The sequence below is a fragment of the Bos taurus genome, chromosome 8 (genome assembly GCF_002263795.3).
Source record: "Bos taurus isolate L1 Dominette 01449 registration number 42190680 breed Hereford chromosome 8, ARS-UCD2.0, whole genome shotgun sequence".
Taxonomy (NCBI): Eukaryota; Metazoa; Chordata; class Mammalia; order Artiodactyla; family Bovidae; genus Bos; species Bos taurus.
Genome location: NC_037335.1, coordinates 99493276 through 99512070, shown reverse-complemented (window position 1 = coordinate 99512070; position 18795 = coordinate 99493276). Strand labels below are relative to the sequence as shown.

General features: G+C 41.7%; 1 protein-coding gene across 3 annotated transcripts in view; it reads right to left on the bottom strand.

Annotated features, from left to right (window-relative positions):
- The window catches only part of PALM2 (paralemmin 2), a 379963-nt gene that overhangs the window by 209881 nt on the left and 151287 nt on the right, over positions 1–18795 (bottom strand). Inside the window, exon 7 of one of the 3 annotated variants that reach the window (NM_001204119.2) lies at positions 1683–9785. Within the exon in view, the coding sequence (NP_001191048.1) occupies positions 9046–9785 (740 nt within the window). The 3' untranslated portion in view covers positions 1683–9045. 3 annotated transcript variants of the gene reach the window in all.

The following is an 18795-nucleotide window of genomic DNA, read 5'->3' as shown; positions in this document are numbered from 1 at the left end:
CTAAAAGAATTATTAGGTTGAATTATATGGAACTGTCACCATTCCACATTATTGATTTATTAAATGGCAACTTCATATGGTTCAATATAATATGTCACAAACCCAGTGGTAGAAAAGCAGCTTCCTTTTCATACTGGTTCTGAAACACATCTGAACAGCTTATTATGTTTACATTTGAGAAAAGATCTTTAGTAGAGGAACAGACACTTTCTCATCACAAGTAAACTTCATTCGTTATCCACTTCCTGCTTACAGAGTGCTTTGTGTAAATATAACTTCCCTTAATTCACAGCAACACTGGGGAATGGATATCAGCACACTACTCAGCATGTCACTGTGGATATGCCCTGGAGTTAGGGGTGTATAACGGTCTACCGTGGTTCCAGCCTTTTGTTTAACAAGTTTTTCAATTAACAAAAAGAATAATGTCAAGAAACCCTTGCCATTCACTGTGGAGGATAGACTAGATAAGATGTGGTTCCACAAACACTGGGATCAAATGCATAGATGCCCGGGGACCACCCAGATCTCATATGCCCGGTGCGCTTCCGACAAGGACAAGAGGTCCTTGCACTTCTTTAACTTCTATTAGCTGAAACTCTTGTTAATTTCAGCTTGGTAGTCTGAGGCACCATTCCAGTTTCAATCCTGAGTTACTTTCCAGGCATAAAGACACACACAAAAAAACAAAAAAATACCCAGAAAAATCTACCATAAAACCCAACAGATGAGAACAACGAATTTCGTTTATTTCATAGCCTCAAAGAAAACAACTGTGACAATTCTGCAGGTGTCATCAGGCCTGTCCTTTGTTCATTCTTTCATGCAATAACTTTTTAACTTTTCAGTGAGTTCCTACTATGTGCCAGGCTCTGTCTGAGGCCAGGGTCAGCAAACTACCTGCCGGAGGGCCTATTCTGGTTCCCAGTCTGTTTTGGTAAATAAAGTTCATGCAACATAGCTACACTCATTCACTTACACGTTGTGTATGGCTGCTTACTGGTAGAGCTGAGTAGTTGTGATGAAAATCATGTGACCCACAAAGCCAGAGTATTTACTCTCTTGCCATTGACATGAAAAGTTTGCTGACTCTATTCTAGAGAAAGAGGATATAGCATTAAAGAAGAGAAACAAAGTCCCCAGGTATCTTAAGAGGCTCCTGTTTAGAAGACTGCTGGATGAACACTTACTACTTAAACTAAGGGGCAGACCGAGCTTGACCCATGGGATCAAAGTCAGTGCCATTGCTGAGGGCTTATAAGGAACAAGAACAGGGGTGACAGGTGTGGCAACAGATGTGCAAGAAGGGGTTAGAGAGAAGATTAGTTAATGTGGAAACCAGCTGTAACAGGCAGGCCCCGGGATTCCCACTGAGAGGTCCCCAAACACATGGCTGGGTTAGATGGAGTATGTATCAGAATCACCTGGAGACATCACTAAACAGGCAGGCTACTGGGCCCCACCCCAGAATCTAGACTTGAGTCCCTGAGGTGTGGCTAAGCTTCTACATTCTTAGCAGATGCCACCGGGTGATGCTGAAGCAGGTTTAGGTTTGAAAAGCACTGGATTAGTGTGGAGTTTTAGTGAACGGTTGGGGGTGCTCCCCACGAGGTCTGGCCTGAAGTCCGCTCGTGGCAGGTGAGAAGGGGGAAAGAATGTGGGCACAGACACACAGAGGTAGATGCAGTGAAAAGGCAGTTTATTGTCTATTAACACTGTACAGAGGAACAGAGAGAAGCTACAAGTACAGCATCGGCTGTTGCTGGCAGTGTTATTTCTGAAGTCAGCTTTTGTTTTGTTTTTCATCTGAAGGAGACAGAACAGTCAAAGTACACTTCAGGTTACAAAGTACAGCAGCTAGTCCAGCAAGTCTAGTTCAGAGTAAGCACGACAGTCTCCCGCCCCACCCATCCCACCCCCAACCAACCACAAAATGGATATATTTACAGAGATGTCACTCACCACGAGTGAGCTGCTAAAGCTGAACATTCCAATCAACAACCTACATTCACTGAAAAGCTGCAGCAGACACAACATTTTCTCGAACCCCTGTGTGATGGGATTAAGTCAGGAGCTTGAGAGGAGGAATGAATATTCCAGGACTCCACCAAGGAGAGAACGCTTTCCAATTACCAGAGTGGGATGTCACAGAATTGGAGTTGGAGCTGCACATAGAATAGTTGAGATCAGGCATTGCCCGGTGGCCTCTTTGTACATAAAGACATGTTGCACAACCGAGTGACTGGATGTCTCCCTGACCACCTCATCTTGAAACTGAGAGGGTCCCATAGTAACAAGAGGCTAAGGGCACACTGGTTCTCCCTACCACTCTCAGGCAGTTACATAGCTCTTTCATTTTTGGAGTTGTTGTCATGGCAGCACGGTTCACAGATGGACTTGAGTTGGGCCTGTTGGAGGGATTCTGACAATGGAAAAACTAAAATGATTTGTCTGGGAACCAGAGGGGTTATTTTTCTTGAAAAGGAGAGTGTTTAGGACCCTGCCTTATTGGAAAAAAGGATCTTGGTCTTTTAGGGTAGCAGAAAATGACTCCATCCTAGGAAAGGATGCTTCCTGGGAGAAGAGTCTAAGAGGAGAAGGGAGCAGATGCTGAGGCTTGACCTCTGACCCCTGGTGTGAGTCAGAGGAACAGGTGTGAGTGAAGATATTCATGAGCCTGAGTATGACTGTGACGGGAACTCAAGAACTTTGGTAGAAAATTAAGGAAAAAATCTAAGAACTCTAAAAATTCATTATCTCCTTTGTGGATGGATAAGAATAATCCTTTCCAGTCTCTACTTAACTCTGGAAATAAGATGCAGCCTCGTTGATATTTACAAGGCCAATAACATTTGGTAGTTTCATACTGTTGGTTTATACATTCATGTATATTGTGTACATTATGCAGATGGCCAGATGCCTCTGACTCACCATTTCACATAAATAACTCAAATGTACCATAGTATTATAAGTGGTCCCTTAACCTCACAAGTCGCAATTACTCCTTAAATACGTGAAAGAGTTAGACTTTGATAATTGCTGGGCTTGGCTTTCATTTAAAACAGCTATCTCCTTCCAAAAGATCATTCTACATTATTAAAGGTGTGGCCCAGAGAGCTATCAAGCTGTATAACAGGTTATCTAATGACAGGTATAGAAAGTTTGATCGTACAACCTAGATCTGCTGGTGTAGGGGCAGGTCACAGGACCTCTGCTCATGCCTCCCAAGGTCTGGGCTAGTGTTACAGAACTCACTAGAAAGTTACCTTAATGGAACAGAGAAATAACTCAGTCAATCAAGGGTGTTTTCAAAGTCAAGCTTCATAACTCATCTAGATTTCATTATAAAAATATTTTTCCTTAAAAAAATAAACATAAACTATTCCATTTCTATAACCACTCCCTATTCCCCTCTATACCATGCCACTCATCTTAGACTGCAATGAATGGCACACCCCTCAGGGAAGGCTCAATCACAACATGTGAGCCCACCTCATTTGCTTTGCTTTTTGAGGCTCTGCCGACTGTGCTTAGAAACAGGCGCCCAGATCTAGGTAGGGGGTCCACAAGTTCACCTCCCTTAAGATGGGAAGGACTGCAGGAGGTCACACCTTGCATGAGACCCACCCCAGGAATGTCAGAGTGGGAGAGTGCAGGCTCAGATGGGAACACGAGGAAGTGTTTGATTAGCAGACAGGCAGAAGCAATGCCCAAGCTCTGCCTACTTTATTCCCCCTGGGTCAGAACTGCAAGGTTCTGCCTCAGGCTCCTGGGAGGAAATTCACAGCTCTAAAGAATGGCTGGGTAGGGGTGGGGAAGAGAATGTTGTGCTCATACAGCTTTGGAATACAACCTGTGATTTTGAAAGGACAGAAAAGAACATAAACAGCGATGCTAAGGCAAACTTTCAAATGGCACATCAGAACTCATTTTTTTTGTCATTCATTTTGTTAACATCACAAGGCAGATACATTCTGTAAACATATATACCATACAGTACATTAACCATAGGAACACAAAAGCCACCCTGTCATTCATTTCTTTCTGTGTTTCCGTTCTTTTACTCCAGAAGGACTGCCTGAAGTCTAGAGGGAATTTTGTAGTTCATGAGATGTACTTTTCTTTTGATAAAAATGCAATGACTTGCAAAAAATAGCCCCAGGTGACTAGTAAGAGGCAATATGGGGAAAAGATGAACCTGTAGAAACTTAGAAAATAGTCACAAAATATAAAAAAGTCATTAATTTCAGGAAACATTTTGTTTCCCTGCTTAGTAAAAGAGAGCACTGAAAATTCTTTTATAAAAGTTAAGGCTGCCCAGATCTTTGATGCAGAAAGTCTGTGGTCCCCCCAAAATACACATGGTATTTTCACACTGACAGCAAGTTTTTTGTGTACAGTTCAGACCTTTTAGACTGGAGTGGAGAGGGGACACAGAGGCCTATTTAAGTCATATAAAAATTAAGGGGTGGTAGGATGAGGCTGATCCAAGGATTCCCCAGGGAAATTACCCCTGGAAACTTTCAGGATGTAATTTTTATTCTAGCCTTTCTATATTCAAATAACAAGTATTTTGGTTTCTATTAAAATGGGGATTATATTATGGAGTGTGCTGAAGCTATGAAAATACAGATAAATAACAGCATCGTGCTCCTCATAAAAGATGGACTTTTCTTTTTCCCAAGAAAATGCAGGGAAGTTTTCCTGATAAGACCAGAAGAGGTCTTCACAATGAAGATGATCTGGTCTCAGGAATCCAAGATCTCATCCTGCTCATTACTTGGAGTTGTTTTGTGATATACACCATCATTCCATGTATGTGCTGGGTCATAATAATACTATCCAGTAACACAAGAGGTGCTTTCTGGTTCCTCATAAGCAGAGCTACATATACCTTGATTAATAAATTGAGGAGCTTCTAAAAGATTACATATCTACAGAGTTTCTGAAACTTATCTTTTAACCATGCTGAGAATTCTTGGTTTCAATGATGAATGTGCACACTGCAAAAGTACAACATAAAACTGTTTTTGCCTTGGAATGCTTTTTGTTGTAAACAAAGTAAAATTGCAGGAGATGAGAATATTCCCACAAGGTATGGGCCCTTTGGTGGGCTGAGCTCCACAAGTGGGTCTGGTAACAGAGATGGCTAAGCTTCTAGATTTTAAGCGAGAGCAAAAGTAAGTCCTCCATGCATATTTTGCCTGTGTTCGTCTGTGTTTTACACTGACAGAGTTTTTTTTTTTTTTAAAGGAAGAACTGATTTAGTGATTCAGTTTTTGCCTCTATCACCGTATTCCCGCCACCTCTTTTGCTACTCACTGGTTCACTGGCATTAAATAAATGGTCACCATCAAGGGTGTTCTATGATCCCTTGAAATGAAATTCTGAACGAAGTGAAAAGAAATAAGCTGTTTTCAGACTTGGCCTCAACATTTTGCTCCAGAGATGATACTGTATCTCTAGGAAATTATATAGAGATATCTCCCCCCTTTTAAAAAAACTTACCCCTAACCAAATAAAAGTTTCCTTGCATTTAGGAAAAACACATTTATCACCAGAAAAAGTAACATGGACTAGGTGAGAATCAGAAGCCGATACGCGTCATTAACATTTCAGAGTCAAATCAAATCAACTCTAGAATTTGTTTGTATTTTCTGAAAGCCTTTGGATAGTTTTAGGAAACCATGATTGGGGTTTGGCCAGAAAGGAATTCCTAATGTCTTGTCCTCTTTACTCTCAATATTAAATGATATCACTGGACACTGTCAAATCACTTTTAGAGGCAACTAATGTTGCTTATATAAGGAAAATAATATAATTGTAAGTAAATAAAGCACAGACTGAAAAAAGAAAATCCCCTTTCTTTTGTCCTATTGCACATCAAAGGGAAAAAAAAAGTCAAGGGTATACAAGTCACCATGATTTTTCAGGATATGCAAGATGTATGTTTACCATTTTAACTCTAAAAGAATCTTTTAATTTCATGCCATTGAGAATCTACTTATAAGTAAATGAAATGTCCCTTCTTTCCCTCTTCCCATTTAAAAGGGTTCTATGATTTGGAAAGAAAGTCCAACTATGACCTCAAAAATGACCATGGTTTTATATTGATAGCTTTCTTACTGATTCTCTAATTAGTCTGGTAATGTAGGTCAACACCCTGAATTTTTGAAGGGCGTGATGCCATACCTCATGAAGTTTGTACAGAGACAATGCCAGCACCAGCAGGAAAGGTAGAATGTTGACAGTCACAATTCTGTTTATATATTCACTATGAAAGACAGTTCCTTTTTGCTGTAGATGCGATTATAGGTCTCATCCCATTAAAGAACTGGCTGATTCTGAATCCCCCACTGTGACAGGAAAATGAGGCAAGCTATACAAATATATATGCCACATTCAAACACATCTTCATTTTTTGTGGCCACACATCATTTTTCATAAAGGTAACACGTCTTACTTGAAAAACCACTTAAATCATAAGTTTCCCTAGTAAAAGCAGAGAATGAGTTTTAATTCATATAATCTGCTAATCCCTATACTAATTATTGATAAATGAGAGCACAGAACATCACTGGTCTGTTAGATCTCATGTGTGGTGTTGTAGTGAGAGGTACAGAAACTTTTCTTCATGAAAAACTAACTCACTGATGGGAGCCTAGGTCAGATCAGGGAATTATCTGTCCTGAGAGACTCTGGTTCTGTTTACCAAACAACACGCCCAAGGCTAAATTCTATCATTCCATTCACTAACTGTGCTTTTAAAAACTCATACTGAATAATCTTCATCCTCAAGTGAAGGAAAAAGAAAAAAAAAGATATGGGAAACGTTTAGATTATTTCTTTCTAAATACATTATTAAAATCAGAGATTGTCCAAAACATTGAAGCTGCTTTCTTTTTCTATACAGATAGGTTTCTCTGGCTTGTCTTCTTCTAACTTTTTAAATGATGCTTAAACAAGCATTTACTGAGGAGCGCGAAGCTGAAAGTGGTGAGGTTTATAGGCAGCAAAACCAGATATTATTTCTAGATAATTGAGCAGTTTTATAAAAAAAAACAGCTGCTTTGCTGAACCTGAGATTTAGAGAGAATTCCCTCAGCTGTTCAAAATCAAGCCATGGATGGAATCACCTTAGAAAGTAGAACTTAGCTCATTATTTTTTTCCTTTTTAAACTTTTTTTGGTTTACATATTGGTGATAAAATGACTTATTTTGTGCTCGTTAAATGTAATTGTTTGAAAACTAAAAAATATTGTTTTTCCCCCTTCTAACTGGAATAAGTACAATTTCAAGCCAATACATTAAAAATAATCAATTTAGCACTAAAAAAGCTATTTAGGACAAATTGAGTTGGTTCTGTAATAAAATTCTCTCCAGGCCACTTTGCTTTTGCCTCCTCTCAACACTCTTCACAGAAGTAGAACTTGATCTAGTACATCTTATCACATATTTTTTAAAATTAGGTTCTATGGAACATGGATAAATTTGTGAATTATCTGCAACAATACTAAGAACATTTGGCAAAAACTTACAAGATATATTTGTTTTAAAATCAATTCAAATGCTACAGCTTTATTTCATTGCTCTATTATGATTTTACTATATTTTGCTTCCCTTTGGTTCTTTTATACCAGTGGCTATTTGCTTTGGGAGAAATGCTAAGAATTTAAAGAACTGTTCATTGTGTTCCAGATAAAAACCACCCTTGATGTTCTGGAATCTTTATAAGTTGAGGAAACGATGCTTGAAGAAGCTCAGTTATGTGCCATTCACTCCATCAGTATTTATGGAATGAATTAAAAGTGCTTAGGGTGATAAGACAGATCTTTCTTCATCTTTGCAACTTTTTTTGTCTCTCTACATTTTAAAGTTTAATTTTGCGGGGTGGATAAACCTACACGGTGAAGGTACAGGTAACATTCTCTTTTTCGTGGGGACATAAAGAAAAGAGTCCAGATGGAAAGCTCTGGAATCAACAGGGCAGGTGAATGAAGAATTAATTCAGGAACAGCACCGTCCACAATGGATGGACCGGAAGCATCCCAGCAACCACTGTAGGTCAGGAGTGTTTTACAAATATGGTCACTACAGAGAAACGTCTCAAAATGACCACTTCATTGAAAATAGATTAACGGAATATATCCATGAAAAAGAAAACAATATAAAAATTGACACTTTTTTTTTAGAGAATAAAAGCAAGGTTCGTGGATTCGCCTAAGTTTGGAGATCACTACTGATGCTCAAAACAATGCTTGTTTCATGTCCTTAGAAAGTTAAAAATGGTGCTTCTCATATAAAGGGCCCATCAGTTAAGTCATAAGAAAGAGAGACAGCTGTTGATGGGCAGGTTATGGAATTAGTCCCTACAATTCAGCTGTAACAAGCACTGGGTTCTTTTTCTTTTACATCAACTTCATTTCAGTTTTATCAGAAGGAAAGCCAGAGATGCACAATACTGTAACCTGGAAGCTTATGTAAGGCAGCAAAAAGCATCACCCTAGATCGAACAAACTAAGTAAGGTCCACTTTTGGCTACACCAGCGTCTGGCTAGACCCCACAGCATTTTGCCACATAAAATATAAAAGCAAAGATCCACAGTAAGGGAGGCAAGTGAGAAATCAGCAACCTGGCGATGTGTGACTACATGATAGGAACATGACAAAACGATTCCCCTGGTGCCCACGGGTTCAATTCCAGTCAAATGAATTAAGGCTACGAGATCACTGGCTGATATGAAGAGTCCATTCCAATCGAGCAGTAAGGAACCAATTCCCTCTTGAAGACACAAGGAAAAGTTTAGAGGAAAAGCAAGTTCTTGGAAAGAGTGAAGCACACACATGCATGTTGTCTCTGAGCTGAGGAAACTGGAGAAAAAAACGAAAGGGGAAAAAAAATAAGAGGGATCAAAGCAATCCAACTGCAAGGCAAGGCAGGTGTTTGCTTCCAGTTCACAGTATCGCAGTTAGTGGTACAGTGAGGTCTACGTAAGTGGTGGAGAGCACAGAGGCTGCCCGGAAGAAAGGGGGAGAAAGAAGTGGTCACATGACAACACAGCACTGACAGCGCTTTTTCTTTTGGGTACCTGGGGCTGGCTCCGTGGCCAAGCTCTCTTCCTTCCCTTCAGGGGATGAGGGCTCAGTGGTGTCTGAGATGGGTCTCCCGGACACCAGCTCGGCTGCATTCCCATCAATGGTGGACACGTCTGTCACTGTCTTCTCCCTCAATGACTTCTCATCATCTTCGTCAATGAGGACCAACTCAGCCTTGATGGTTTCATCATAGCCTAGCACCTTCTTCGTCTCCTCTTCATCCTCGATATTTTGGTAGCCCATGAAAATCATGGTGACTGGCTGATCCAAGTTTGCCTCCGGCCCTTCAGTGCTGGGGGCTGGAGCCTGCTGCCCTGGGTTCCCAGAAGAATGATCTTTCCTAGACTTATGGACCATTTCTAACTTGGCTTCTTTGCAGAGCATGTGTTCCTTAGGGTGGCTGAGGCTCCCATCTGCAATCCCAGTCCTTTCTGACACGTGCCCTCCTCTTAAGCTTGATTGTCCAGCTTTCTGAATAAGCTCTTCTACATCCTTTGAGCTTAATGTGTGCACTCCATTTTCTACTATGGTGCCTCCTGAGTGCACCTCATACACTACTTTGGTACCATCATCAAAGACTTTGACTCCTCTCTGATGGACCCCCTCTGGGCCAATGGTGGATGTAGAGAGAATCTTGGTCTCTCCTGTTTGTTTGTCTTTCTCCACATTAATTTCCATGGCGTACACAGCTTGAATGAAAACAAGAGAAAGGAAGTGCATGTTACAACAAAAAAAGCCAGTGAATGGTTAATTGCCAAACAGACAAAAAAAACGGTGTTGTGCCCTTTCTAGTCTAACCACCAAGCATCTTGTTAGCGTGAGTGCACCGTGGACAGAGGTGGTTATATATGTGTTTTAATACAGCAGCTAAATGCACTGGGAAGACAAGTGTACAGAGTTTCTATTTCTCAATGGCACTCAAACTTCCAAGGAAGAGGAGCTAAATAAGGCCACGAGCGACTGTTGAGATCCAGTGCAACACATTTCAGAGAAGCTGATGACATGTGAGTTCACCTTGATTGGGAGCGTACCCTAGACTTAGATAATTTTAAAGTCCTTGGTTAGGATGTAACCTAGTTCCAAAATCTTAAATCTTTTTAAAGAACTCTTTTACCAAGTGTTCTTTTTTTTTTTTTTTTTTGACATTTCCCTTTTCTGTGAATGGAGATTATGCGAAGGGTTTTGCAAGACGGCACATGGCCATCCTTTACGGTACTCTAAAAGAGGACATTTCCAAAAATGGAAAGCTATGAAAGGAGTCAGATTATATGCTCTGTGGGCTTCAGTCACTTAGCTAGGTTTCTAAGACAAGAACTAGAAGAAGAAAGACTAGGGGGGGCGTTATCCCACGACACGGGAATTCGAGGACAGCGCTCACAGAAGGCCTCTTTCTTCCCCCATGAACACACTGCCAAGCCCTCAAGGTCCTGCCCCATGCTGTCGCCCCCAGCTGCTGCCTCCTCTCTGTTCCACTGTCATCACTCACCTGAGATAGTACTCCGTCTTTCCTAGATGATGATCACAAGAGCTTCCTACCTGGTCTTCCCAGGCACCACTCTCAGCCTCTCCAACATCCCAAATCCTGGGGCCAGTCTGAGCTTCCCCAGGACCAGCTCTTTCCTGTCCTGTAAACCCTCACGACACTCCATACTTTCTAATCTATTGCCTCAGAGGCTCCCCATGAGGCACATGTTCTGGATGGGAGGACACTTGGCCTCGGACCCATGGAGCCAACTGTCCCTTGACACCCGTTCCCTGAATGACCCACAGATACATTGACCTCTGCAGCTTCAAAACTGAGTCCATCTTCTCTCAAAGCTCCCCAGAGTTTTGGTGAGAGCAAAGTCTTGATGGGACAAGCATAGTCTTGGTGAGAAGTAATACCTAGTCTCTCAAGCAAGAAGCCTCAGAATCATACTTGACTTTCACTTTTCTTCCTAATTCCCCATCATCAAACAACTGCTGAAACTAATTCTACTTTAGATCCATCCCCATGCATCTCCTCACCATTATCTCTATCACCACTGCCTTAGACCAGACCTTCTGCACAGCAACCTGTGTCTGATTTCTATCTGCTACTTCTGTCATTTCACTTCCAGAGGGCCAAAGGAGAGGAAAATGGTTTTTACAAAAAAAAAAAAAATTTATATTGATGTACGGCAGATATCAAACCAATATTGTAAAGCAATTATCCTTCAATTAAAAATAATTTTTTTAAAAAGAATTGCTATGAAAAATAAGAAAGGAAAGAAAAAACTTACAAGTAAAGGCAAGAAAGAATTTAAGAAAGAGAAAAGGAAAGAAACAAGAATACCCAGCAGAGATCATACATGGTCCACAAAGTCTAAAATATTTATGATCTGGCCCTGTATAGTAAAAGCCAGCCGACCGCTGTTAGCCTAGGCTCCACCCTGCCCACAGAGTTATCTTACTTAAAAACTCTCCATCAGCTCCTGTGTCTGCAGAGGGTAAACACCAAACTCCTTAGCTTGGCATATAATTCCCTTGGCATTTGTCTGCAACCTTCCTTTCTTATCTTGCTTTGCCTTGCAGCCTCTCTCATTCCACATGCGCTCAGGCCATAACAGAGGTCTCACTGTTTCCAGGACATCTTTCCACGACCATTTAAATCTATGCTGTCCCTCTGCCTAGACTGTTTTGTCCCTTCTCCACTAACAGACTCTAGAGTCTGGTGTCACATCTCTGCTTGTCATCGCCGTTGAGTTCCTATCTCTTTCTGAACTATAAGTTCCCCACTGTGTTAAAAAGATCCAAACTATCTTTCCAATCAACGTTTTGTTGTTTCCTTACCCTGTACAGCAGCTAAAAAACACCATCTTACACCTAACATTTCCTGCTTTTAAGATTCCTTTCTCTTGAAATGTCCTACTTTTGAGTTTCTTTATATCCAAATGTGACTCATCCACTGATCCCCAGGTCAACTGCATCCTCTTCCATGAACTTTCTTTGATCACCCCATTTCTAAGATATCCCTCTCTTCTCAAGATTCTCTGAACACTTCCTCTAAACTGAGGGCACCTAACACTCTCCAGTCAGTAATATAATTATTTGTGGGGATGTTTTATTAGCTCCACAGATTTTTAGGATCCTGGAAGGCTAGCTTTTTGCCTGGCATCTTTCAGAGATTCCCCCTGCCCCAAACACCTACCTTAGAGCCTTTTGGATAGAAGGTACCTGCTAACCATACCTGTGAAACAAATGCTACTAATTGAAAAGTCTAATTGGTTGTTTTAATCTAGTGACAAATAGTTTATATGACACCGATGAAAAGGTATACACAGTGATTAATGCTTGTACTGGGTGAAGAATAACAATGGTATTTTGTCTGCTTATAAGATACAATCTGACATGGTTAACACTTAACTAAGAAGATTTTGAAACAAATTCCAATGCTTTATTTTCATTGTGTCCGTTTTGAAAGTTTCACTTGCTCAGCACAAAGATCTTGAGTTTCTTTAAGTGACACAGTGGGAAGCCAACCAATATTTGTCAAAAAGGTACATCAGCTCATACAATGACGGTGATATCAAGAGAACTATGTCTGTTATTTCCTGATTTTCCATAAAATGTGTTATCAAATAGAATAGGCATTTAAAATCTTTTTTTCCAGTGGTCATGTATGGATGTGAGAGTTGGACTGTGAAGAAAGCTGAGCGCCGAAGAACTGATGCTTTTGAACTGTGGTGTTGGAGAAGACTCTTGAGAGACCCTGAGACTGCAAGGAGATCCAACCAGTCCATCCTAAAGGAGATCAGTCTTGGGTGTTCACTGGAAGGACTGATGCTGAATACTTTGGACTGAACTCCAATACTTTGGCCACCTCATGCAAAGAGTTGACTCATCGGAAAAGACTCTGATGCTGGGAGGGACTGGGGGCAGGAGGAGGAGGGGACGACAGAGGATGAGATGGCTGGGTGGCATCACTGATTCGATGGACATGAGTTTGTGTAAATTCCGGGAGTTGGTGATGGACAGGGAGGCCTGGCGTGTTGCGATTCGTGGGGTTGCAGAGTCAGACACGACTGAGCGACTGAACTGAACTGAATGGGCTCCAAGAACCTGTTATTTAAATATTACATTTATATTAAAAGGCACAGTTTGGGGATGAAATATTGCATCCTATCACTATTAACATACTCATGGGACATGTTTATAAATAAGCAATATAATAATGATGGACAGAGGAGCCTGGTGGACTACAGGTCCATGGGACTGCAAAGAGTCAGACGTGACTTTACAACTGAACTGCAACAGCAGCAATAATGATTGTCAGTTAATAGATATAAAACCCCAAACCATCCAGTAATGTGTGAGCCAAATGATACACTGAGCTGTAATCAATACAGAGTATGGAATAAAACATTTCTACTTTTATATCCATATCTGATAGGACACACATTATTAACATAGGAATCTTTAGGGATATCCCTCCCTCTCTCTGCCCACCAATGAGAATGCTATCCTTTGTGGTCCAATTTTCCCTTCTCCACCATCCTAATGTCCAAACTCAGCCGGACCTTGCCTATTCCTAGAATCAGAGACTGGACTAAAAGGAGGGATAATGGGGAGAATGTCTTTGCTGCTGCTGCTGCTGCTGCTAAGTCCCTTCAGTTGTGTCTGACTCTAATGGTTAATCAGATCCATACAATTAAGAGCTGAGAAAGGAGGAGTTTAATGGAAGAGACAGTAAAAGCTCTGTGAAAGATGGCTACTGCTACTACTGCTAAGTCACTTCAGTCGTGTCCGACTCTGTGCGACCCCAGAGATGGATCTCCAGGCAAGAACACTGGAGTGGGTTGCCATTTCCTTCTCCAATGCATGAAAGTGAAAAGTGAAAGTGAAGTTGCTCAGTCTTGTCCAACCCTCAGCGATCCCATGAACTGCAGCCTACCAGGCTCCTCCATCCATGGGGTTTTCCAGGCAAGAGTACTGGAGTGGGGTGCCATTGCCTTCTCCGTGAAAGATGGCTAGGGAGGGGATATTCTGTGGCAGTGAATGATGCTTTGGAGAGTTACTTGTGGAGGGAAGAAAAGGGAATGTGAGAAGTCCTTCTGGGTGGAGATATGAATTGGATCCCTTTCAACATCCTTCAGGAGAAACAGGTAAAAAAGAACAGAGTTTCTTTTCAGTGGGTTTTCTTTTTTTGCCTGTGATTTTATGCTACATTTTGTGAAGTGTGAGATAACTCTGGGTGTGAACCACAAGTGACATGGATTCATTAGGGTTACAGATTAATATTTATATGATACACACTGTTCTTTCAATATTTCTAGAATTTGAAAGTAGAATACTTTAAGACATTTTTATAATAAAAAAAGCTTAGATAGATTATGCCATAAAAGACAACATTCATATGTATTTTTCCCCCAGATAAGACCTGGGGCTTTAAAGAAACCACAGATTTTTAGTAGATTTCTTCAGGTTTGGTCTCCCATTCCTTGCCTGCCTTCACTCTTTTCTCTTTAGTAAGGCAACTCAGGCAAACACTTCGAGAAGCTCGAGCTTACACAAAGGCAATATTTTCGTTTATTTTTTGGTTTTCTTTTGAGATTTATTGAGATATTATTGACATATAACATATGTTAGCTTAAGATGTATGATGCGATGATTTGATATACATATATACTGCAGAATGATTACCAAAATAAGGTTAGCTGGCCCCTTCACCCCTTACATAATTGCCAATTTTAGGGGTAACTTTAAAGATCTACTCTCTTAAGACAATCTTTAGACTTCATGGATACACATATGAGAATGTTACTAGACATTCAGAAAACCACAAAGTGTGAACATTTTTCTTAAATGTGTTGTTTGTGAATAAGTATTTCTATTTTGCTTCAGCTCTTAGCCAATAATATCCCAAATGTGCACGAGGGTGGATATGAACCAGCAGGAAGATAAGATTTACATTTTGTTTAGGAGGCATGCACACAGTTTTTAAAACTCTTCTGCTTTTTACTGCTGCCAAAGACCTCTCCCTTACATCATGCCCTCCTCTCTAACCACAGTGAACACTCTCTAATCTGCCCTTTTCTTCCCACAAGTTTCCCCATGCCACAGGTACATGACGATGAAGATCGTAAGGGCTTGGTATCTGTGCCATCTTATTGGGGAAAAAAAATGAGGAGAAGGGTACTGCTCAGGGAAGGAAACTTTCTGGATAGCCCTTGAAAGAGATTTTGAAAGAGCTGCATGGACATAAAGAAAAGTATTCGAGGAAGGACCAGGTAACAGAAAAAAAGGAAAGAGTCCAGTAGATGTTCCAGTGATGGGTTGATTGGAGTCTGGAAGTATGTCTTTATAAAATGATATAAGTATTGATTTTCAAGTATCACACACTGACAACAGTGAGACTGGAGGACACAAGCATGTTTGTTCTGCCTTCCAACATCCCAGCGAGAGAGCAAGTAGTATCTCCATTTTGCTAATGAAGAATAAGAAGCAAAGGGGCCAGTTTCTGCAAAGGGATACAAATGGATGGCATCACTGGTACTGTGACTTTGAGCTCTGTGTTTGGTTTCCTTGGTTTTTCTCCCCCACAGCTCTTTCATCCATAGAAGGGCCACCTTGGAGAAGCAGAGATACCCTAATGGGGTTGATGAGCCTAGTTTCTAGGTTCTGAAAAGACCCAAGTATGAGCAAGAGTGGAAGGCCTCCAAGAAAGATGCCCGGACACCACAGGGCCCAGAAAGAGGGTGTGAAGAACACAGAATGCTTGATTCCAGGTCAAACCTGCTGCCCTGGCTCTTTGCGCCCTCTTGTCCCCTGTCACCTTCAGCCTGGACAAACACAGCAGCTGCAAGGGCCCTAAGGGACCCAGTGGAAAGGAAACAAGAGGACCCGACACAGGTAAGGGGAAAGTGACACAAACTGGCAAGATTCCATTTCAGAATCAAGCCAAGAGCACACAAGACAGAACCCTGCCCCATGAAGACGGAACTTTTGATTATTGTTAAATTCCTTGACCCAGGCTGCTCCCAGCTCACTTCCCTTGACTCACTGTTATCAGTGGGTGGAATAATAAAGTTGAGGGTCCATGTGTAAAGTATAAAAATCATGTCCCATGGTCATCAGTCATCATATGGGAGGTGTCATAGGAAGGGAGAAAGTGAGTCTGAATTCCTATCCAGGTCACATCTCAATTTGGGGCCTCATCTTCCCGATTGGTACAATGAAGGGTAAGTAGCTCTTTTTTTTTTTTTTTTTTAATTCAAGTATAGCTGATTTACAATGTTGTGTTAAGTTTCTGGTGTACAGTGAAGTGATTCAGTTATAGAAATATTAATGCATATATATGTGTGTGTGTGTGTGTGTGTGTGTGTATACATGGTATCCAGCTTTGATATTCCATGCTGCCATGGAGAGCCCACGTGGCCTGTGAGTCAGTGACGTATCAAATCCAAGAGGAGGGAGCGCGATGGACAATCAGACCACGACCACCACCCAGCAGTGAGATCTTCCCTGTGTAATACACATCAAGTGGCTGGCAACGTACCATGTGGAAGAAAAACAATACATACGCTTGGCTTATTGAATGAATATATACACATGCATCTCTTTGAGCATAAGACTATATATATGCATTTATGTTCACTCCTCTTGAGGTGGGAAATATAAAATTAGCACTGTGATGTCAAAAATGATGAAAATGAGGATATTCATTTAGAGTGAATCCTTCCTCTCATCCCAGAGAGCAATCTCTAACTTCAAAACCCAACAATCAAACATTTCTTCAAATCAAATGTTTTCCCAAGACACTGTGCTTTTAATAAAAATAAGTCAGCAAGGGCATAATGGTGAAGGACAGCAAAGTTCAGTTGCTCAGTCGTGTCTGACTCTTTATGACAACATGGACTGCAGCATGCCAGGCTTCCCTGTCCATCACCAACTTCCAGAGCTTACTCAAACTCATGTCCATTGAGTTGGTGATGCCATCTAGCAAAAGCCAAAGCCAATTTCTCATATTGACTTTGCTTCAGTCTTTTTGGTCAAGAAGGGCAGTTTACAGCTTGAGAAGTGTCGGAAAGAATACTGCTAAGAGGTAACTGAAACCCAGGACTGCTAAGATGTAACTGAAACCCAGGTGAGTAGAGAAGATTGGAAGATAATAAAACTCCCAGGGATACAACTGCTCACAGTGCTTTGGGTCCTGTGCCCCAGTTCCCACATCAATGAATTTGTCCCAAGGATTTCATATACCAGGAAAGGCAGTGGAGGCAGAAATGCCAAGTTCTAATTTTCAAAACTGAGAAGGAAGGAATTCCATAAACTATATATAAATAGCTGGACATCATGGCTGGCTAAACTCTAGAATCAATTCTGAAAGAGCAGAAGCTGGGCACATTAATCTCAATTTTTTTTTTCCTTCAAGGTCTCTAGACAGATTAGACAAATGACAGATATAAAGCATATTGGATCATCATAAAGTCCCTATTGTCCTTATGTGGACGAGACAGAAACATGTGCCATGAGTGTTAGGACAACAGCCAGAACTTGTCACTGGTTGGAGGGCCATGCCCCATAGGTGCCGGGTAAGGATTCCCCAGGGCCAGGAGGATCCCTAACGGTGAGCCCCAGGCTTCTGACTTTTTATCAAACTGTGCAACAATTTTATCAATGAAATGATGATAAATAATGCCAGTTTGCTTTTCAGATCTGAGATGATACTAAACCGAGAGGAAAAGGGAGGGTGTGTAGAGCCCTAACCATGAGCTGTAAAAATCCTGACAACAAAGAGAGCTTTCTCCTTTCAAATTGGTTAAACCCTTTATTCAATGAAACCTGATGCAGAAATACGATAAGGAAGCACAAGGCTGGGGAAGCCGCTGTGCTTGAAATGGGACAGAACACCAAGTCCCTCACCTCAACCCCTTCCTTACCTTCCAGAGACTCCTCGGTGACCCCAGGGGCCCCTGACACTCCTGAGGGACACTTAACAGGAAGAAACTTAACAGTCATGTAAAATCTACCAAGGGCCGAGAGGCGCATAGCCTATCCTTATTTTTGCCTCTTAAGATTAAAAAGAGAGGAATTTGTAGGCTCTTCTGCATGTGAGAAGGCGAAGTAGTATGTGCACAGTTGTGGGGACCGACTTCTCGCTGCCACTGGAATGACTGTGGAGCGATGACTCCGCTGGACAGAGGGAAGGAGGCCCGGTAGTGGCGCAGGCCACTCACTGGAGGCTGCACCTGAGAGCCTGAAGCGGAAAGGCCGTGAGGACCGCCAGGAAGTCACATGGCCGTGGCCTCTGTGGGGACTGTGCTGGGCAGCTCTGAGTCTTGCCCTTCAGAGACCAAGCGGGGCATGTCCACAGGGGAGGGACAGGCAGGGCTAACGGGGGTCCAAGAAACCTACCATCTCAGGACCAGATGAACCGACCGGGGCTGCGGGCATTAAGGGGATGGAAAGTGAAGGCCTGGGAAAGACACGATGTGATAGCCGTTTTCAAATATTTAAACGGAAATCAGAACTTAGGTTTGTTCTGAAGGGCTCCTAAGATACAAACTTCGGTTTGTATCTTAAGGATACGTAAAAATAGGTAAAAGATGAAAGCAGCAGACTAATGAGAGCTCCATCTGAGGATGAACTTCCCAGGTGTCAGAGCCAATTACAGACAGAATGGGCCATCTGTAGGGAGACCCAGGTCATGGTGTGTCCCTGTGGTTTGAAGGCCTCGTG